This window comes from Spermophilus citellus, assembly GCF_964194105.1.
Source record: "Spermophilus citellus genome assembly, chromosome: 1".
Lineage (NCBI taxonomy): Eukaryota > Metazoa > Chordata > Mammalia > Rodentia > Sciuridae > Spermophilus > Spermophilus citellus.
In genome coordinates this window covers 154233825-154258358 of record NC_138182.1, presented here as the reverse complement: position 1 = coordinate 154258358, position 24534 = coordinate 154233825, and the positions used below count along the sequence as shown (strand labels likewise).

Sequence of the window (24534 nt, the reverse complement as noted above, 5' to 3'; positions counted from 1 at the left end):
ACATAACATTGCTTACCAAATTGAGGAATATGAGTTACATCCATTTGCCATATCTGATTTGGTTTTAATCCACGGGGATTTACCCCTGATGGCAGAGATGGAGTGTGAATAACACACTTAGGACATTGGCTTACAATCTGACGAGCTTGTTCTCTGGTAATATTAAATTTTTTACGTAAGCTAGAAGCATTTTAATGATGCAAGGAATGGGAACCTAGTGCACAGTCATATGAAGACATCTGTTGACAAAAAGCTACTAATTTATCAATTTTATCATTACCTGTAACTAAAGGTCCAGGAAGGTTAATATGGGCACGGATGTGTCCAATGAAACATGGGAACTTTCGCATTAGCACTGTCTTTTATAAATTATGAAATAATTCAAATAACTCCTGTGATGAAGTAAACCCAATAACTGAGGTTTCAATATTTTTGGTAACTCCGACTGCATATAAGCTGTCAGAATAAATATTAATAGGCTCATTTGAAAAATAATCTAAGGCACAAATCAGAGCTTGAATCTCTGCCCTTTGGGCAGAAGTATAAGAAGTTTGTATTACCTCTGTGTGAACACGGCTGAAGAAACCTGCCTTACCATTGTTGGAACCATCCATGAACACCGATAAGGCTTCCTCTATTGGATGAGAACATACAATCTTTGGAAAAATAAGTGATGTTAATGATGCAAATTGTACAATCTTATCATGAGGATAATGGCTATCTATTTGGCCAGGGAAATCTGCAAAAGCTATCTGCCAGGAGCTAGAAGTTTGAAAAAGCCAATTAGTCTGTTGAACAGAAAATGGAATAATTGTGATATCAGGCTCAGATCCAATTAATTGTAAAATCCTATTTCTACCTTTAATTACTAATTGAGCTATAGAATCATGAAAATGAATTAATGTTTTTTGAGGGGAGTGAGATAAATAAATCCATTCAATAACTCCTAATCTTTGCCATATGGCTCCTGTTGGGGTATGCTCAGTTGGAAATATTAATAAATACATTATTTCTTTAGGATCTATTCTAGTAAGCTGTGCATTTTTAATTGCAATTTCCACTTTCCTTAAGGCTGCCTTGGCCTCCAAAGTTAGTTGACGTGGAGAGGTTGGAGAAGGATTTCCTTGTAATATCTGAAATAAAGGACTTAACTCAGAAGTAGTTAGCTTTAAAGATGGTCTTAGCCAGTTAATATCTCCTAATAGTTTTTGAAAATCATTAAGGGTACGTAACTCCTTAACTCTTATCTGAAGATTTTGAGGACGGATTGTACTCCCTTGAATTATCTGACCTAGATATTGAAAAGGAGATACCTTTTGAATTTTTTGAGGAGCTATACATAAACCCATTGCTGTAAGTGAAGTCTCTAACTGAGTAAAAATTTCTGAAAGTACTTCTGGATTAGCATGAGCCAATAATATATCATCCATAAAATGAATAATATAGGCATCAGGGAAGCTATTTCTTATGGGATCTATCGCTTGATCAACATATTTTTTGGCACAGTGTAGGACTATTACGCATTCCCTGAGGAAGCACCCTCCAGCAGTATCTTTTAACAGGTTCCTTAAAATTAATTGCTGGGACAGTGAAAGCAAATCTTTCCCAATCTTCAGGATGTAACCTTATAGAGAAAAAACAGTCTTTTAAATCTATTACCATCAAGCTATAATCTGAAGGAATGGCTGTGGGGGAGGGAAGTCCTGGCTGTAATGATCCCATAGGCTGAATTGCCTGATTTATTGCCCTTAAATCCTGTAGCAATCTCCAATTTCCTGACTTTTTCTTAATAACAAAAATATGTGTATTCCAAGGGCTAAGTGTTGGTTCAATATGACCAGCCTGAAGTTGTTCCTCAACTAATCTATGAATTATTTTAAGCTTTTCCCCTGAGATGGGCCACTGAGAAATCCATATAGGCTCCTCTGTGAGCCACGTGATTTTTTCAGCTGTCTTAGGGATCAGGGAAGTACTCAGGGCCCCTAGTAAAAATTTTGGTCTGGAGTATTTACTAATCTTTGTCGTGGAGACTGGCTTGTAAACAGATATTCTTCCTGAAAGGTCTCCTTATCATCTCCAGGAAAATACTTCTGATTAACTTCCTCAACTGATCTTATAGAATTTGGAGTAACTAATAACAGTCCCATTTTGGCTAATATATCTCTCTTAAAAGCCTTGAAAATCATTAGGGGTTTGTACGGAAACTGTGGTTCCGCTCTGGTAAAATTAAAGATGGCGGCCCCCATGGTCGGCACGGAAACTGTTTGTTTTGCTCCGGTAAATCTAAAGATGGCGGCCCCCATGACCGGCATGATGATGTCACACTGTGCGACCTCCCCTGGAATTCCTGGGCTCCCGCTAGGAGGAAATGCCGGCGGCGGTGAGAAAGCGGGCTGATCCGCGCCATCTGAATTCTCCGCATGGGGATGCGAGTCTAAGTTCACATTTCTAACTTTGGTCTCTAAAAACATCGTTACTGGCGTTTCTATGCCCTGTCTTCTGTTTCTTTCTGCCTGTTCATTACAAAAATCAGTCCAATAAGTTTTCCAAAGCAAGTAATCTCCCCCGCTCAGACAAGATCTGTCTAAAAAAATCCAATCACTAGGAGGAAGGGGTTGTGAGCAAATATTTTCTATCAGACTCTGAACAAAAGGCGAATTTGGGCCGTAAGTTTCATATGCATTTTTCAATTCCTTGATAGTTTTAAAAGGGATTACAGCATGAACTCTAACTCTCTGATCTTGTTCATTAGTTTGCTCAAAAACTGGAAAGAGGTGAAAACCAGTAGTATCCTCTCCCATTTCTTGAGCCTTCCTAATACCTTGCTGAACTGGGGTAAGAAAAGTCATCTTTAATTCAGCATACCTGTTAATTTTGGTCCTTCTAGCAGGTACCGGCCGAATTTGAAAAGCTTGGGCAGGTGGTGCTAAATGCAGTCTATTAAAATTTCTCTCTAAGTCCTGAGTTTCCATGTCTAATTCTTCTTCCTCAGATTGTGAGCTGCAGTCAGACTCTGCACTATCGCCATTTGGAATTTGGGTTTCTAACCCTGAGCCCCTTTAGGAGTTTCTTCCGTATTTTCCTCTCCAGGAAGATTGTTTACCACTTCCGGAGGGCTCTCTAAGATTAGAGATGCTTCTTCTGTATCATGCTGTTCTGTACAATCTGTCTGCGGGCTAGCTTGCACAATTCTAACCTTTGTCTTGGCTTTTAGCGCTTTTGTTTTTAAACGGCTCAAAGGAAAGGGAATTAACTTAGCCTCAGGCTGATTTTCCATTTGAATAGACTTAATAGCTCTTTGAATGCCTTCTAAAAGGTCTTCAGGAGGCCACGAACTTTGGCCCATATATTCAAAAAGACAGACTTCTAGGGCTGTCCAAGTTTTCTGTATATTCTCTATACCTCCAGGTATTTCAGTAGAAAGACAGACTCTCTGTAACTTCCTTCCTAATTTTTCCCAAGTAAGTAAATTTGGAGACTCTTGGTCACAAAACCAAGGACAATATTCACCTACAATCTTTAAGAATTGTAATAACTGAGTTTTCTTTATCTGTTTTCCTTTCTGATTAATTATACTGTCTAAAATAGTCAGATACATTTCCTTATCCAAAGAAGTAGAATTTCCCATTTTAAGTAATTTAACGTCTCTTTCCTTCAATATCTCCCGGTACTTTTGTGACCCAAATGTCACCTCTTCCTTATCTTTATCTTTATTCCTTATCTTCCTTTATCTTTATTTCTTTTTCCTTATCTTCCTTTTTATTCTTTATTTCCTCTTTATTCTTTTCCTTATCTTTTTAGCGCGCGCTCCCACTCAATCTAACTAATTCAGAATGCCCCCCTCGTGGGCGCCAATTCTACCACGCAGCCTGCGCAGTGGTTTCATTAATGAGGTTCTAGGCATTAAGTTAGTTAGAAGAGATCAAAATAAAACACACAAACCAGTACCTTATTTTACATTGCTAGGTCCGAGACAGCTCGCCTCCCTGTTTCCCACCTCCAGCCGCCCAGCAGGGCAGCGAGGATTACTCTGGGCTAGCAGGAGAGAGAGAGAGCGAACATGCCGGGGAGTAGCCTTTTATTTGGGGGACAAGAGATTCAGGGGAGAATTCCATCCAATGAAGGTTGAGGGGGGGCTGCACTCCAAGGTCAGGGCCAGTGATTGGGTCTCCAGGGTCAGTGGTCACCCACACCCCCACACGGATGGGCTCTCTCATCAGGAAAGGGTCGGGATAGCTCCGACACAGCCAGAGCGCCTCAGGCCCTTAACGGGAGTCACCCAATCACGTGTCAGAATGGCTCCCCACAGTAAGATGCTGCCTAACTTTCTGCAACTATTTAACATTTGTTTTCTTAAACTGGTGACAAAATATGTGCATTTGAGACCAAGCTATTGCATATATATTCTTACTAAGTCACTTAACTGGCTCAAGAATATCTTAATGTGATTATTTTAATATGAAATCTTGATTGATGTTATGCAAAGTCTTCTCTACTTCTATGAATGTCTGAATCAATTATCATACCAGTTTATACCTTTTCCTACTCCTCAAAGGCAGAAGAATGAAACTAAGGGTTAATGATCTGGTGTCAGTGTGGGAGAGACAAAAGGGTACCTGGGTTGTAAAAGACTGGATGGCAATACCCAGGCCACAAAAGAAAGCACAGTTAGCTGTTATTACAAGGAAAGAAAGATCTATTTTAGATAGATTTTCAATTTTAAAATAAATTCTTGCAATTTGGAATTTCTTTTGAAATCTCACTATTTTTAAATGTTGTCATCAAATTTAATTTTTAGTTATGTGTTCCTAAGTAGGTCAGTAGACTTGAAATAAACTGTGAGTCATTAGTTTACGACTCCTATTCTATAATCAGAAATAGGAACGGAAATGGCAGTAGGGTGTCCTACAAGAGAAATGAGAGAAATCAGGGAATTTAAATAAGGACCAATGTTATATTACACAAAGTGGTAACATCAAATGGACATTGAATAATAGCATTATAAAAATCTGTCTTGTTCATAAGTAGTGTTCAATTTATACTTTTGTAACTAGGTCCATACATTAGTAAACTGATTAAAAAGAACATGCTATATTAAATATTAAAAGTTCAACACCACATGTATTTCCTTATTTATTAATGAGAATGCAATTCATTCAATCTGAATTTTTAAAATGAAGTCCCTTCTACCCCACCGTCTTGTGTTCCAGACAATCAACTCTCAACATTGTAGACACTTAGAATATAAATATATTCTCTGCTAGTTCTTCAAGTATATCCTTGACAATATCTGCTTTGAAAAGAATAATAAATATGTATAAGAAAAAAACAAAATTATCAATAGACAGTGTCAGTATGCCACAAAATTGTTTTGCTAACACCATGTGACCCACATTAAACCTTCTAGTAAAATAAAGTAAAACTGTTGACAAAGCATGCCCTAAAAACTAAAGTTTTTTTTTTCTTTCATTCCTATAACCCTTTACCAACTTTGAATGTGTACAACTTGATATTTAGTTCTAAAATGAATTCCATTTGTTCTTTGGCCAAATACATACATTAAGGTCTCTGATTTTGTTTCAAATTTCAATTAGCATAAAATATTTCAAATGTAGATGTTTTGAGTTTTACAAATAATATGGTGCACCATCAATTAATTTTCCAGAAGAGATCTTGATTTTGCTCTGCAGATGTCAGCTGAAAGCCTGAGTAGATAAATGAACTTAAATTAAATGAAATGCTTCCAAACCCAGCTATAGAATTTGTGCTATCTTTTTTAGAGTTGAAAAAAAAATTGGAATTCTATTTTAGAATTATTTAAAACTTAGACTTGCAGTTTGGGGTATAAATCCATAGCTAGATAAGCATTTTTTAAGTTTTTTTTTCCTCTTCTAGTCTGTGAAAAATAATCTTTCTTTTAAATTTGTCCAGGAAACACAAGCCAGAAACAGCTTCAGATATGTGATAACTTATAAACTGAAATGCATTCAGTTTCTAAGTATTATTTTGAAAGAGTAAAATGGTATATAAATTAATACTATTATATTGAAAAATCATATATGAAAAAGAATGATAAAATGGCACAGACATTGTTATCCCAATATAAAGCTGCACTGTTCTACAGAAGGATTGCTAGAAAGATAACCTGGAATCAGCAACTCTGGTTGTGCCACTAAATGAGTGTTTATTCTTGAATGAGTCTGGGCTTCAAAAGTGCCCTACATAAAATGAGAAAATTAATAGATTATATAAGATAGAACTGAATTATTTTCATACATATTTATTAGCTATGCATAATATATACCTATATTTGTATGATAGTTATATCATTTTACTATTATATATATATATATATATATATATATATATATATATATATATATATTATTAACTCCTCATCCTGAACTTCTATATCATATCATATCATATTTGGTCTCACCAGGGAGACAGAGTACACTTGCCTAATACCTGAAATGAAAATCTCCAATGCTTTCCAAGTGACTCATCTCAAGTGACTTAGATTGCTTTAAGAAGTCAGAAGTTTTTTTTCAACTTTTCAACATTTTTAAACATTTTCTACTTATTTTATGGAGTATTGTAGTGCTTTACTGCTCTCTGAAGTACAGTGCAGTTATTTAATCAAATACACACACACACACAACACACACACACACACAGGATCAATTCCAGACTTTTCTTTAGGGTGAAAATGGGGGAAGTTCTAAAAGACTATGAAACTAGTTTTCAATGTATTGTTATAATGGAATAAAGAACAAGCTCTTTAATTTTTTTCTAATATCATCAAACAACAGCTTGGCCAGAAAGTCCCCAGTCAACCATACATATTAACAATCGAAAGGTCCAGGGCATTCAGAGGCATCCAAAATTCCCCCAAGCAATTCATTTAGTCATGAGTCACAATGCTTGGATAATGCAAAGTCATTTTCAAATATGTGAACCACTGGAGAGGAAGCTGGATGTCAACATCATCTGTTTCTCAGTACAGACAAAATATCATTTTACTAGTTTTTCATTGGGAAAAATCTCTTTCTTATGTTTCATCTGGAAAAATCTCTTTCCTATTTCTTTCCTCAGCCTATGTTTGCTCATCTAACATTTCAGTCTCCTGGTTACTTAAGGATGGAGATAGATATATATATATATATATATATATATATATATATATATATATATATATATATATATATATATAATTATCAAAATTTTCTTGTTATGGATATCTTAAAGAATACAACAAATAAAGATAGTTCATTCTTTTTGTTTTTTGTTTCTTCTTAGTTTATCCTTTTAATTTGTTTTGTTTTGTTTTTGCTCTATTCTTCAGTAAGGGTCCCTTTCCCTGGCTCCCACTTAATCTTTGTGATCACAGTATGCTTCCTCATTATCACACAGGCTGTCACAGTGAGAAACCCAAGAACTTATTTCCTTTGTACACCAAGTTAAATGAGAAAACCAGAGTAAGGGAAATGCCAAATGTACAGTACTTCATAGTAGAGAGAGAAAAGACATTCATAAATCTATTTAAAGCATACTTTTGTCATATTGAATTATTTCTTAAAAGGTTAGTCACTACAGTCATCATATAACTATTTACTTTTATTTTCTTCTAACCTTTGTATCATAAATTTCAGCATGCAGGATTATATGAATTGGATCCTGAATCTTTTTTTTTTTCCAAAGGGACCTTGACAATAATACCTTTGTATTCAGGTCATAAGGTACTAGAATCATGTTTCATTCTTTCTAAAGAAGACTGTTATGTAATATACAGTTATGACCCAACACAGGGATGGACACCACTGTACATTCTTGGTGTATACTATTAGCTGACCATTAATGCTTCTTGGAATCTCTTCTGTGAATTTCTAATTGGTAACAGCAATATCTCACTGAAGATATGCCAAGTGCTTGCCAAATACCTTGGGATACCCATTCCTAAATTATCTTGTAGCTTCTTTATGGAAACCTTTGGAATATCAGGCTGGGAATTCTGTCACTTGAGGAAGCACAAGTTTTTGTTATTCTTCTAGGCAGCTCCTGGCTGAGCCCAGCTCCTGGCATTCTATAAATGTTCAGCAAAGGAATGAATGTGCTGTAGCAGAAGTGGGTCTATTCATGTTTCCAAATGTTGTATAATTATGTAATTTCAAGTATTTTTTGCTTCAATAAAAACGTTTTAATGAAAAAATCTGCATTTCATTTTTTATCCAATCTGATAAGCAAACCATATTTTGTGCACTACTGAACTATTTGTATGAATATATTCTGAGCTAATTATTTCCTGTAAAATAATCAGTTTACTAATTTTGATACTGACAACAATTCTGTTGTAGGCATATGATTCAGAAAAAATAAAGAAAATGAAAATATTTGCCAGCTGAACAAACTTAAAAATATTAGCAGCTCTTATTCTTCCTTATAGTGACAGTTATTAGTAGAGATTTTTGGTTGGATTATTTGATTATAGCATCTATAGGTGACTTCCACAAACTACTTTTTCCCTAAAAAAAAAAAAATTCTGACGACTAAGAAGCAAAAACAAAAATAAGATATCTGGTAAAAGTAAGTCATTTCTAATGACTATAGTATTTTCCCAAGTGGTGTTGAGAAACTGGTATTTTGGTGTAAGATTATTGTATCATATTGTAAATATTTTATATGTTGCTATAGGACCATTTTGATTAAATCTTTTAGAATTCTACTTTGAGCAATAAGGTTATCAGTGAAAAAAATGCAATTTCAGTTCTTTAGCTGCAAATGATAATCTTACTTTAAGATCCACCAGAGAAGATGAAAGAGAAAGAGAACAGTGGGTTCCTACTGGACTAAATTATCAAAAATATCAATAGCATAGCACAGAATTCCTGGCATTTTATATTTTGTTAATACATAAGAGGTATTTGCATGATTTCTGTACCTATTAAATGTCATTTGAATTTGTTATTGGTCAAAATATCATTATCTAAAGCTAGGAAGTTCTAAATCTAAACTCAGTTGCTTGTTGATGCAGATTAATTAATTTCTGGCAACTTTAACTAAAATTGGTCTTAAACTGTAAAAATGTGATGTGTAACCGATGAGATTCTGCAATCTGTATTTGGGGTAAAAATGGGAGTTCATAACCCACTTGATTCTAAAGTATGAAATATGATATGTCAAGAGCTTTGTAATGTTGTGAACAACCAATAAAAAAAAATTAAAAAAAAGACACAAACAAATATTGTCATTTGGTATATTTGTATGGAATGCAGAATAATCCTGGCTGTTGGGCACACACTAGATTAGGGCACTCTCACCAGGACGTCATATCAGACCTCAGAAGCATGTTTTCTTATCAATGAACCTGGTGTTGACCAAGGCTTCACATTGTGATTATTTTCTTGCCTTGCTGAATGCTTGTCTTCACTTAATTCATCCATGGATTGTGAAAACATAAGGGACTAAATTAAAATTAAAAATATTTTTGTAGCCAAATTCTTCAAACTTATTTTTGCTACAATGTATTTTTACCCAGTTTTTTTAATGGTTTCGAGTAAGGTTTTAGAGGAGAGAGAAAAAGGAGAAACAGAGGTATTTCCTACCTTTTCTCTTTCCAACAAGAAACATGATATGCTGGCATACTGGTCTTTGAAACAGGCAACAATAAATAGCTTGTTACCTACATGATAATTCTAGTGTTCTAGCCTCAAGTCTTTTCCCTTATTCTTTTATTTATTACTGGCCTATTGAGCTGGCATTACAACTATCAGTAGCCATAATTTGGAAGCTGTGGCCTGAGGCTATGACCATATTGTCAACCACATCAGGGGCTGATTGATTATGATCAATCACAAGGAAGCACCTAATCTAAACTATTTCTGTCAAGCTAAACTACATCTAAATTATTTCTAGGAGACAAGAAACTGTAACTTTTTAAAGATTTATGAGATTCCTGATTCAATAACCTTTCTCAGCAACTCAAGTATCTACTCATGCTTGCTGTCTAAAACTGCATTAAATATATTTGCCATTTACTTTAACTTCACAATTAATTATTTTAATATATGTGAAAAGTCTCTGAATAGCTGGACTTACAACTGTTTTATGCAGATTAACTCAATAGAAAATGTTCTTATTGATCAGTCTTCCCCTTTTTTCCTGAAAGGTCAAAGATATAAGGGGTTTTCTGAGGTTTACTATGTATTTTCTGCCATTCATTAGAAAAGTGAGTCTTAAAAGCATAAAGATCATAGAACAAAAGCATATAGTGAATATAACTCATGGTAAGAATTCATGATTTTTTCCTGTAGCTCTTGAATATAGCAGTATAAGCCTTTGTCCTACTTGCTGAATTTCAGCCTTGAAATTTTAAAAAAAAAGTAGTGAAAAATCAAGTTCTTTCCCTGGCTAGTGTGTTTGAAGTAATCACTTTCCTCTAGAAAGCATCATGTTAAATTAATATTGTTTAAAAACTGATTCTTAGATTAATTAAAAATTAATAGATCAAGTAGACTAACTCTGAGCTAAACATCACAGTCTTACTTTATCATAGCCTTGTTCTTTTGAACAACTCTAATCTCCATCCTTTGCACAGATTTCAACATAGCATATTCAGAAAATTTATGCTTTTTATTAGGTTTATGCAGATAGGAATAAATCGGTCTTTGCTCTCATGAAATTTACCCATGGGGAAGAATATGAGCAACAATGACATATTTTGATCACTGCTCTAAGAGAATCATGTATCACTTGTGAAAAGAATATAAGAACAGCCAAGTCAATCTAAGTGAAAATACAAAGAGTGAAAAATTGTGCCCAATTGGAAAATACTTTCAAACTGAAATTGAGGAGTGAATAAAAATGATATATGTAGAGAAGGAAGAAGCCAATATGCCAGTGTCACAGAAGTGCCCTAAGGCTTTATCATTCCTACAAAGAAATTCTGGGAGCTTTGCAAAGAGTTTTCAACTCAGTGGAGATAACCAACAATTGGAAGGTGTATTGGACAAAGACATCCTGCAAGCTGTTGTACAGGAATTCATGTAAAAGTCATATGTGTATGAATGTCTTCTCAGGTACAAGGTCCTTTACAGGATCACATTCTACAATGGAATTCAAACAAGAGGGATTAGCAAGAAATACTACTGTGTCTGAGGGTAACCAAGTTTGACCCTGTAGGTTAGAATGGCAGAGGGCCAGAGTGTACCTATAGGAGTCCTCTTGTTAGGGAAAGAAATACAGTAGCAGTGTTTCTGATGGCATAAAATACCTCCTATGTAGTGTCTCAATAGTCAAAAACATTTAACTAGGACACATGCTTTATGAAGAAGTTTTACAGCTGTGTTGCTCATAGGTCAAAATAGAAACTATACGGAAATGTTTTTAGCATAAGACTAATTTTAAAGCAAGTAAGCCATTTTCAGAAAACACTTGGAGTGAATATTTCCATTTTCAAAGTTGTTTTTAAAATTGCTTTTCCATATGTGTCTTTGAGTTGATTCAATACTCCAAAACAATCTATTTGAATGACTGTAATGAACTCAATTCCCTGAAGTCTACTGATGATATATGTTGGCTTATATTTTCACTGGGGACTCTACTGGGGAATAGTCTGATTCAAATTCTTCTGCAAGTCCATGGCATTCAATGAAGTTAGTTTGGCATAGGGAAAACATCTTACTTTAAAACAGAGTTTTACATTGAAAGATGAACTCAACTGAATTTCTGAGAAATGGTGTTTTTGTGTTAATCATAAAACTGCAAAGAGTTTAATGCTTTAATATCCAAAAACATAATGTATTTGTAAAAAATGACACAAAAATTAAATATTCTAATTATGTGCATGTATGTGGAATATGTAGTATGCAAGATATGTGCATGTAGGTGGAATATGTAGTATGCAAAAATATGAATTATTTGTAAAGAATTATATAAAAATTAAGTTTTCTGAGAATCTTCAAAATGTATATATGAACCCCAAATTAGAAAACACTGCTATAGGTAATTATGTGGTTAACAAGTATTTCAAATGAAAATTCTTAATTCCAAGAAAATATAAAAAAGTTATACAATTGATTTCATATACTTGAACATTTTTTTTTTGTAGTCATTCAGTTCAACTTGATAAGATTGTAAGATTTTTCAAAGAGTTACATATATTCTCCACAAAAAGATAAAGATATGTGAGCCTTGGGTTCTATCCCCAGCGCCGCATACACACACACACACACAGAATAAAGTCTGTATTGAATAAATAAAACTTATTTTGAATAAGTAAACTGTATTCAATAAATTTCTATAGAATAAAAATTTTAAAACTAGCTGTGAACTGAATTGAATATGCAGTGAATTATTATGTTTGTTGTAAATCTTTTTTCTTTTTTTTTTTTTTTTTTGGTACCTGGTATTGAACTCAGGGACTCTACCACAGAGCCACATGCCCAGTCCTATAATGTATTTTATTTAGAGACACGGTCTCAGTGAATTGCTCAGTGCCTCACTTTTCTGGAGGCTGGCATTGGACTTGGACTTGTGATCCTCCTGCCTCAACCTCTTGGAGCTGCTCAGCTTACCAGTGTGTGTCACTGTTCCCTGCTGGAAGTCATTCTGGTGAAGATGTTTGTTTGCAAAAATATTGGACATCTTTAAAATCATTATAATGGTCATGACATTTCAGGACATTGCATGCAGATAGGAATAGATGCTAATCACATGGAAGTTCTCATTCCAAGTGTTTATCCTGTTTAATACACAGCAGCAGTTTCTCTGTTCAATGATAACATAAGCCCTATTATATTAAAACAAATTAATATATATAATGTTGTTACAAAATAGGACAATTATATTAGTATTAAATGAACTAGGGGACATGCATGCTTAGGAAATAATTGAGTTAAATATTTCATTGTAATTTATATAATTAATAATAACTAAAATAATTGCCAGGAGCAAAAAGATTCAAATATAAATGTTTTAACATATTTTTTACAAAACTTATGACAAAGAGATCAAAGTTCAAACCAATTAATCTCCTAAAGTTAAATATTTGATTTTAGGCAAAAAATCTCCCTCTACATTTATTAAAGTCTTTTTATTTGTGAAATGAAAAAAAAAATACTGTAAATGTATTTGTAGATACATATGTGTAAAGGCATATGTGTACATAAGCACAGACAACAAGAATAGAAAAATATAGTGCAAATTTTAACTATCATTAGCTCAGGGAATTGTAATTGAAAAGGAATTATAACATATGACATTATATATATTATATGTTTATATATTATATTATATATACACGCACACACATATATATGTATACAGATATACATATATATGTATATATATTTTTGTTTAGAGTTATTATAATGAGTATACTTGAATTTTATTTTTTAAAAAATACTGTTATTGTATAAATTTGATAAAACCACAATTGTATATTTAAGCTCTCTTTCCCGTTAAATGTTTATTACAAAAAAAAAATAAATCATACTAAACAACAACAACAACAACAAAATAGGGTTTAATATAAAACAGCAGAATACATCAGTCACTAGAAAGGCAATTTGTAAATCAATGGAAATGTAACTGATGTGACACAGCAATCTGTATACGGGGTAAAAATGGGAGTTCATAACCCACTTGAATCAATCTGTGAAATATGGTATATTAAGAACTATGTAATGTTTTGAACAACCAACAATAAAATTAAAAAAAAAAAAAACTGGCTGGCTAAATACAGAAAAGTAAGCAATGGGGTAAACTTTCCATTGTAAAGATTGGGCTGTATCTTTAAGTGTTGAGAAAACAACAAATCAATTTATATAAACAAAGTGAGGAAGAGTACATATGAATATACTTGTGCAACTACTAGCATAACTACATGTTTACTTTTATAAATATAGAAATTTAAAATATTCTTATCAGTCTATCCATCTAACTGCTAGAAAAATCCTTAAGAAATTAATTCTGATTGTTTGGTAGTACAACTGAGGCTCCACTTTGTGTAATGCTTGCTTTTGTGTTTTGTTTTAACATGTTGAAAATTAGAAAACAAAGAATAATAATTCCACTTAAAAAACTCATAACTACTTGGATATTATAAATAAAATATAGGAATTACAAAAATATAACGAATTTTACATAATGAAGTATTTTTTAAAATATATTTTGACTTGAAGTATGTTTTCAATAGTAATTTAACATCATATAAAACTGTTTCTATGTTAAAAGTTTGTTGTTGTTTTGTTTTCTTTGTGATGCTGGGAATTGAACCTCAAGGCTTACCACTGAGCTACATCTGCAGACCCAGTTAAAAGTTTTTTAAAGGAGATTTTGAGTTGTACATTGATTATTTTATTATAAATGTACAACATATTCTTTTTGTTGCATGTAAGAGTAATTATGAAGTTTCAAAGTGCCCTCTGTATTCTTAAATCTTGTAATTATTCATTCTTCACAAAATGCTTTAAAAACCATAGACCACAGGGGGCTTTCAAAGAAGAAACTATAAAAAGGTCCCAATCCATCATGGATTTAATGTGTTCTCTTAAACTCATGAATATATATTTTATTTGTGTCCATTAAATTACCCTTTCACTATTTTGCAAGACTATTCTTAAATCACAAATTATCTATATAGTTTTCCTCCTATTTCCCTTAATATGACTTTCAAAGAATTATACATTTAATCTTAATCCAATAATGCCATTACACTTTATGGTTTCATTTTTAGAGCTTTAAAAAAATAAAATGAGTGTTTAAAGTTAGTAAGCATTTGCAATTCTCAGAGGAAAAAGTTGAAATAATGAAACTGGACCATGTGATAATAACCTAAATGATCCTTGTTGTGTTTGGGAATCTTGATGTTCATTATCACCTAAACTTTCCACTTGCAGTTGCAGTACTTGGAAAGGTCTTGACATTCAAGCACTGTCATCATGCCCACCCTGAAATGCATGAGTTGGTATTCTAACCTTTCATGAGAATCAAAAAAACTCCCAGTAATCAACAGAGGATATGAAACTTTTTCTTAACAGTATTAACCACAAGGCTTCAGAGTGATAAATCAAGAGATATGAAACAAATACTTAAAAAACAGTCTAATGGGAGTTCGCCCTTGCTTTCGTTTCATCTAAATTTTCTTTTACATTGGTGTTCACACGTCCTATGATTTTTTAGAGTTCTAATAGCTTTTTAGCATACACATATTACATTGAAATACTACCTTGTATGCATAAATATATTAGTTTCAATAATTTCATAAATAAAATAGCCTCTCACACGCACATAAGTACTTAATTCTATCTCATTTGAAAAGGGATAGGCCACTCTGGAGCTACTTTTAAACATTAGGCTATACTTCAGAACTCTATCCCTTCACTTCAAGGAAGGGTATGTATATATAAAAGGAAGAAAGTGGTGGAATGAGTTCTTTTTTAGTTATATATGACAGTGGAATGCATTATGATTCTTATTACACATATAGAGCACAATTTTTCATATCTCTGGTTGTATACAAAGTATATTCACACCAATTCGTGTCTTCATACATGTACTTTGAATAATAATCATCACATTCCATCATCATATATGACTCCATGCCCCCTCCCTTCCCCTGAAACACCTCTGCCCTATCTAGCACACATGAGGCACTGGGTTTGATCCCCAGCACCACATTAAAGATAATAATAATAATAATAATAATAATAATAATAAGAAGAAGAAGAAGAAGAAGAAGAAGAAGAAGAAGAAGAAGTAGTAGTAGTAATAGTAGTAGTCTGTTTAAAAAAACTAAACAAACTAACCAAAACAAAGCATGCTATTAACTTCACCAGTAGTCAGAGTCTGACACTATTTTTCTCTGGGATACAACACCAAAGGATCAGCACTGTACTTTATGTGTAAATGATTATGGAAGAAAAGCAGATAACATAAAGCATAAGAGAAGAGTATTGGAAAATTACTCAAAGAATCCCCAAGTTTTACTGTTCAAAATGTCTAAGCCAGGTGTGGTGGGATGTGCCTGTATGCCAGGTACTCCATTGGCTGAGGCTGAAGAACTGCTTGGGCACAGGAGTTCAAGGGGATCTTGGGCAACATAGACTCTTTCTCAAAAAAGCAAAGCCAAGCAAAGCAAAACATCTGTAAATGCCTATATAAACCCACTGTTCATCATTATTAATTCTACCTGGATCTTACCTTATTGAAAGTACACTAGTTCAACCATGTCTCTGATTTCATGCTTAATTGCTTTTTTATTTTTAATTTTGAATCGTGAAACATTAACCAGAATCTAGCAAACTAAAATATTCATTCAGCATACTGTTAAAGTATTTCTTTTGTTTTCCATGGTTAGGCGTTACTTACTCATAGCATTTGGTTTTAAACTTATGCATCTATCTCTGTAATGTGTGTTTCTAAAATTGAAAAGTAATTTCTCCAAGTTTGTTTTCAGAACCAAATAATACTCAACTTTGTCATCTCAAAAAAGTGTTCTTACTACATGCACTTGTAAAGTTGCTCTTTGATAAGAATATATCATATTTAGAGTCAAAATTTAAATATAAAACATTTGAATTTAAAAAATGACAGTTACTTGCCCTCCAAATGTACACATTCTATCTTATTTTGTTGAAATTTTCAAACACAAAGAGTTGAATGTTGAATAACCATGATCTTATTATAAAAATGGACTTTAACTGTGTGAAGTATAATACAATACAAAAAATTATCTGCAGGTTTAATCAGGAAAGGGGAAATCCTTGCAGGAAAGGATCTCAATACCAAAACAAATAAAACAAAACACCTTAGCCTCCTGTCTATTACAGTACATAAAGGAAGTTATTTTTAACTCTGGGCTTGGAACACCGTCTTTTTTTTAGGAATTCTTTCTATTATATTTAATTGATCCCCTGAACCTGTCATGCTCAGTGCTTCTGTACTACATCTCCATTAACCTATGAGTAAATTAATCAAAAAGTTTAGTTGGCCTTTGCAATTTTAGTGTTTTACTTCTCTTAAAAGAATCTGCAGTTAAAAGTGTACCTTCTCAAATTGATACTGTGTTTATATAGGATAAAACTAATTCCCTGCCCAACCATATTCCCACTTAGTTTTCCAACTTCATATTCCAATTCTCCACAATGGACTCCATTTTTCCATACCTTTACTGTGCACCTAATCATTTCCTTGTGTCAGTTTCCCCTAATGAGGCAATGATATTTCCTTCTGTTTGGTTCCCTCTCTCACTTTCACTTTCTCCTTTTTTTGCCCAACAATGCCTTGCTGTTTTTAAAGTTCAGTTCAAAATGCTAAGCCCTCTAGAGGGACAATTCACACCTTTAATTTACTGCTAGAATTGTATACACCTCTGTTTCTACCATGAAGCCTATGCATCTAAGTAGTGAGATCCTCACTTTTGTGCTGACAGTATCTGACACTCAGCATACATACATTCAGTAAATAAACATAACTGCTTATCTGCTTATGGGTTTTATGACTGAATTTGGCCTTCTGGTCACTTGTCACTTCTAAGCAAGAGATCATTTCTTATACTTTTTCCTTGAGAATAAAAAGCCTATGATAATAAAAGGGAAATGTTGACTTAATTCATGAAGTTGGCATCTGTGACTTTGTGGTAAAGTGTTAAGCCATATTATCTCAGTCAGTCTTTTCTCTCAGTAGTAGGCCTCTTGGTCTACAGATGGGACTTAATTGCTCCTTAAATATGTTTAACATTTATGTTTCAACGATATTATCCACTAGTCATTTAGCACTTCTGTTGTAGCTTTGTTATCCTAAACTCATCAATTTTACTATGAATTCTTATTACTCTAGCACAGAAAAATATAAAAATCTGTAGTTTGTTCATGAGTAGACATAAATAAGTGCCAGGTTCAACAGCTTGCTTTTATTAGAAAAGGATGAGTTAAAATAGTAAGTACACAAACAAAAATTCATGATTGTGAACAGGGTAACCGTTATAAAATAATGGAAACATATATTAATTTGGAGATTTTACTGAGTCTCCTTCCTGTCTAGCAAAAATGTTTAGTTATGTGTTCCATTGTGCCAAGGACAGACTAGTCCTTTCCAGTCACTTACCCTCTGACAGCATGAATAAGTCTCAATGATGGATAGGCAGTTCGCACTTTCAGTTTATTCTTAAGGATTAATGCATTAACCCATTCCACATGCTTCTCTCCTTCTTTGACCATGAAAGCAGGAATCCAAAGGACACTGTCATTCAGCATGGAAAGTCTATGCACAAATTTTTCTCTGTCACTCTCATTCCGAAAGCCTCCAAATGCTCTTTGCACAACTGATGGATTCATGGTAATAAAATCTGATTTAGTTCCCACATCTGCAGCAAACTCCACCACAGGAGCTAGGTTACACCTGAAGAAGAAAAAAAATAATGGACAAATGACAAATAAATATGAAACATTCACTCATAAAATGACATACATGAAAAGAAGAATGAGGAACAAGCGTGTTTTTTTTTTCTTTTCCTCTTCTTTTTTCAACAGGTGAAGGAAAAATTCCAAAGATAATCTGCCTGGTAAAATTATGTTTTCAGTAAGTCACCATACTTTCAAAAATATTGCTACCAATAAGCATGTACACTACTATTATAAGACTCAAATTGCCACTTGTATTCAATCTGTTGTCTAAGAATATTTTTACTGTTATTTTCATTAAACTATATGATAGAATTCAACCATTTTTGGATGAGGTCAGGAATAGAATTATCTATATATTTAAGGATGAACCGCAGTAAAGGTGATTAGGAAACATGCCCAAGGCCATGGAGATTATGAAAGAAAAGGACAATCAGGTTTGGAATGGCTCCAGGACTGGAGTTTTAACTGGCTTTGTTTGTACATATGATTTCTTTAGAAATGAGGGAAAAATATCTATATAGTCATCTTCACACAAACCTTCATATAGAAGAAAGTCTGCTTTGTCTTTCTTACCTAGGTTTTAGTCTCAAACACCCCACATTAAAGCAAGGCCAGGTTATACTAAGCCATTCTGTCATGACTGTCCCCAATTCTAAACAGTTACTAAACAAAGGGTTTTAAATACCTACAATATTAGATTAATGTCTGTACGTCAGATCTTTTGATGGAATAGGTTACCAAAATGTTAACTAACTACTTGATAAGACTGTTTGACACATAAAGAACAGGAATAGAAGTTGATTTACATGTAGTCTTGCATTAGGTAGTAAACAAATTACAAGAAATAAAGATGTAAATCATGTTGAAGATTTACATTCTCAGTATACCAGATGAACAAGAACACACACACACACACACACACACACACACACACCATATATTATGACTGCTTAAACATTGATAAAATCCTCAGTGTTATAATTGAATACAAACACCACATTTTGTGAAAATAATGATGTGACTTAACAAAAGAGGAAATTTTTCCACAAACCCAGGTTTGTTTACATTACAGGCAAGGGTGGGAAGAATACTGTCAGATACTTTCTAGGGAAATCCACAGAATGAAAAACAGTCAAACTCATTTTACAAAACAGATCTTGTGCTGAGAAATATGTCAGACTATGTCATTACAGACTTAGGTCAAAACAGAAGTGGAATTAATTGTCAAATACACTACACCTGCAAAGTCACTTAGATTTCAGGGGAGTGGGAAATGGGGGGAAGTATACCAATGAGTGGTATAAGGTGTTTAAATCAAATAAAAGTGTTAAATATACACTTAGAATTTTATCCAACCTTGAGTACAACTTTTAGGAATAAAAAGTGTCCGATTACATTTCTGTCCTTAGTCATCTCTAGTAGCAACATTTGGGTCACCTATGTTGCCATCCATATATGTGTGACATCAGGTAAATTTCTTACCTGAGATTATAATTATTCTTTTCTGTTTATTGGGATATAATTGAAAAATAAAATATTTCTTGGAATTTTTTTGCTTTAAGTGAGACTAACACTGAAATGCTATAGAAAAAAATTAAATGCAATAGTGAATTTCCCCTCAAATTTCCTTTCCCTGTGTTAATAGTGCTTGCTAGAATAAAGTGATCCTTTTTACATCATCCTTTTTCTTTTATAATCTATCTTGATTGTAAATCTTTGAAATGCATGAAGGAATGTTAAAAGGCATGTCAAAGAAGATAATTTTGAGATACAGTATGAGAAAGCCCAGCCTTTATGACATTTAGTAAGCCATTTTAGTGGAATTTAGTTTCAGTCTCCTAGAAATTGGGGCTTTAGTAGCTGATGGAGCTTAACTGCAAATATCTTAATTATTAAAGAAGGCAAATTTTATTCCATAGGCAGTATGGAAATTTTAATAATTCTTTGACATGGTAAACTGCATTTAAAAAAGAAGAATGTGGCTCAAGTGTTCAGGAGAATAAAGCCATCCAATTAAATCTTCATAATGTAATGATTCACATATAAAACAACTAAAATGTTTTGTTATGATTGCAAAAAGAATTGTAGCCAAGTTTTCTTGAGCCCTTATTATGTGCCTTTGCAAGCAGTATCACATATAATTCTCACAAAACTCATGAGAGAGAAGTATTGTTGTTATACTTTACAACTGATGAGAAAGCTGAGTTGCAGGAAAATTACACAAGATTACATAGCTTGTAATTACTACAGGGAGATTTTTAAGTCCATATTTTTAAGCCTTGTGTATCAATCAATGGTAATGAAGAGAAAGTGTCAGAGCAAAAATATACAGAATATGGCCCCAAATATGTGGCTATAAATTCTATCACCTTATGGATTCTAACATCTGCTTTGAAAGCCTGGTTGGTAAAGGTGAAGGTTATCCTTCCTCACTTTCCTATAAGCACCCATCCCCAAAGTTGGGGTGTTGGATGAGAAATATATTAAGTAAGACTGAGGAGAGAAGACTGCCTATTAAGTTTAATATTAAAGCAAACAGATTGGAATATGTCCTCTTTTTTCTTTGTCTTCTTAAGATTTCTGTTATTAAAAGTGTGTCCATCATGAAAAACTACAAATGAGCAAATGTTACTGCTGGAGGGCAATTCCTTTACCATTGGAACTCAGATATTTCTAAAAACGATGAGGCTACTGTAAGTTTTATCTCAGATAAGAGGATACTAGAAAATCATTAGTAGTTTTAATTAACTTCAATGTAATATCAAATACAAGTATCTTCTATTATATAAAGCAATGTATTAAGTAAGGTCTAATTTATCAGTTTTCCAAAAACAACAAAACCTTCTTTCCTATACGATCACTACTAACTCCAGCACACCAACAGACAAGAATCTGGGGATGAGGGAAAATCATTACAGTTGGATTGTTTCATTGCTAATTCACATTTTTTATCAAGCTCAAGCTTCACTTTTATCAGCTTTCTCCTTGGAGCCTACTTAGTTTTGAGTGGTTGACTAATTACAAGTCAGGACTTGTTTTTCAGGAAAGGATAAAAAAATAGAGGGATAGGCAAAAGGAAACACGGGAGGAGTGAATGGGGAAAATGTAAGACATCATAAAGACAATTCAGAAAGTATTTTTCCTCTCAATTAAAAGTAGAGTTTAACAGCCTCTGGCAATCAACACATGATTACATGCACTAAGCAATGTAGAAAATAGAGCTCTAACTTTTGTTCTCAGACAACATAGAAAATAACAGAAAATTCTGAAATGACAACAAAATGCAGGTCCTAATAGTGCAGGCAGCTACTTTTTCTAATTCACTATTGTAGTCTCATTATGCAGGTGTTCAATAATAATTTTGAGTGAGTTAACTTCCTTATTTATTAAATTCCATAAGCCCCTGAGGGTAGTGACTCATATGTGGATTCCCAGCAGCTGGGGAGGCTGAGACAGAAGGATTGCAAGTGCGAAGTCAGCCTCAGCAACTTAGTGAGACTCTATGCAAATTAGTGAAAGTCTATCTTAAAATTAAAAAATAAAAAAAGGGATGGGGATGTTTATCAGTGGTTATATATCTGTGGGTTCAATCCCCAGTACAAAAAAATCATAATCAGCAATATCAATGAAACCTAATAAGTAAAACCTGAAAGCTACAATGTCAAATTTTATTCCAAAATTGATCAATTATTAAACTGTTCTTTATTTAATTTGTATTCTCTTTCTTAAATTTCAGTGCTGTATATTTCTCCTGTTTCTATTCTTAGCTCTTCTGTATGCTTGTAACCAATAGTCAAAAATAAATTCTGGCTAATTTGAAAGAAAAGTGATTTGTTGTAAGGGTGGTTGCACAAAAGAAATCACTAAAGAGATCACATTAACAAACCATTTTTAGGTGTGGATGTGGTTGACTCTGCCATTTCCCTATGTCTAGGACTCTGTTGGGTCTTGCTGTCCCTGAACCTTTCTCTCACTATCTAAGGCCATAAACAGGAATATCTTGTTGGACTACAGTTAGCCACATTCCATTCCCTTGTTGCCTAAACAAGGAAGAGAAAATATCTGTTCCATTTTTTTTTTCTTTTGCAATGGGCAAAAGTGTTCCTTCCCAGTGTTTGTGGATTCTGCTCAACTAACAATTATGATTGATCAGTCGGTTGTCAAATAGCCAAAAAAAAGGCAGAAATGTTCAGTTAATCATTAGTTATCCTCAATTTTAAGATGCTGATGTTTGCTTGAGTTTCAGTTAGCAGCCATTCCTTCTGTCTCAGTCCACACCTTGCCTCTTGGCAAGTTCACCTACTCCCTTGCCTTCAGTCATCATGGTTACGAAACCCTCTGTCTCCAACTGTGCTCTTTTACCTTAGATCCAGTAAGTTACTGAACTCAATAATTGCTCCAAAGATATTTCAAAACAGCAAGTCCACACTAGAAACCATACCTGTAGTGTTCTCTGTTCTCTTCCATAAATCCCCTATTTATTTATTTTTTTTTTATTTTCTAACACTGTGTCAACCGTCACCTCTGCTGTCAACAGAAATGAAACATCTGCAAGGCTTCTTATACTTCACCTTTTATTCCTCATACCTACTGGTCACCGCATTCTGTCTCATGTTCCCCATCCCTCCATTCAAATAGGAGCCGTTTTACTTGATCTCATTGACACTGTTTCATTTTAATAACATCTTACCTACATTTTTCTATAATCTAAATTGTTTTACAATCTGTAATCACATAGTCCTCTATTCAGTCATGAACATTGCTGCTTATGAGCATTATGGTCCATAAGACTGAAAGATTATGAAATTTTAAATCTGATATTTCAGGATATACCTCAGTCTGCTTTGTAATATATACATGTTTTAAGGTTGAACATCCCCTAGCATGGTCAACAGTAATTCTTTGGACCTTCAGAGCCAAGTACTCAATCTCAGAATATAGAATGTAAAAACAGCTTTTTTTTTTTTTTTTACAAGGTGCTGTCTTGCCTTCATTGACACAATGATAACACAATGCATATTTATCTCTGCCATTGCATTTATCACATTGTATATTAGTTACATGGTATGTCAGTTTCTCCTAATAGACTGCAGTTTCCTTAGACCATATCTACTTTCTTTTCATGTCTCCAATCCCTGACAGTTCACATCTAGTGTATACTAGTAATGTTATGTTTGGTTGTGAGGTGTTCCTTAAAAGCTTATGTGTGAGACAATGCAAGAAGGCTTAGAGGAGAAATGACTGGGTTATGAAACTCTTAACCCAATCAGTGAATTCATCCCCCAATGGGGATTAACTGAGTGGTAACAGAAGGTGGGTAGGGTGTGGCTGAAGGAGGTGAGCATTGGGGATGTGGTTTTGGGGTATATATTTTGTACCTGGCAAGTGGATTCTCTCACTCTGCTGCCTATCATGTGAGCTTCTTCCCTCTGCCACACTCTTTAGCCATAATGTGCAGCCTCACCTCAGGCCACAAGGAATGGCGAGCCGTCTATCTATGAACTAAGACCTCTGAAACTCTGAGCCACAAAATAAACCTTCCTCCTTTAAAAGTGTTCTGGTTGGGCTTTTTAGTCACAGAAGCAAAAAAGCTGACTAAAACATTAAAGTAATTAAAATATTTGTCAAAATGAATGTTTTTTTGATAAATTTAGGGTTAATTTTTCCACAATTTTCTATCATGTATTGCACCTAAATTTACTTTTAAAGAGTAAACTGAGCCTGGTGCAGTAGCACACACCTGTAATCCCAAAGGCTCAGGAGGCTGAGGCAGGATGATTGCAAGTTCAAAGCCAGCCTTAGCAACTTAGTGAGGAACTAAGCAACTCAGTGATACCCTGAATCTAAATAAAATACAAACAAGGGCTAGGCATGTAGCTCAGTGGTTGATTGCTCCCGAGTTCAATCTCCTGTACCAAAAAAAAAAAAAAAAAAAGCAGTAACTGAAAAATATTGACATAGTTTAAATTAATGAATATGAAATGCATTCTTTGTATGTGGCTGGAAGATCAAACCTAGGGCTTTGTGCATACCAGACAAGCAATTTATCACTGAACTACATCTGCAGAACATGAAAATAAACTATATTTTTAAAAAAATTTATACAAACACATGCACACACACGCACACA

The 24534-nt window shown here is 33.7% G+C and overlaps 1 protein-coding gene across 1 annotated transcript in view; it reads right to left on the bottom strand.

Moving 5' to 3' along the window:
* Nucleotides 1-18101: 18101 nt before the first annotated feature.
* LOC308657466 (CMP-N-acetylneuraminate-poly-alpha-2,8-sialyltransferase-like) overlaps nucleotides 18102-24534 on the bottom strand; it is a gene marked incomplete at its 3' end in the record, with an annotated part of 50948 nt that continues 44515 nt past the window's right edge. Inside the window, exon 4 of the mRNA XM_081309191.1 lies at nucleotides 18102-18399. Coding sequence (XP_081165317.1) covers nucleotides 18102-18399 — 298 coding nt within the window. The remainder of the gene's footprint in view (nucleotides 18400-24534) is intronic.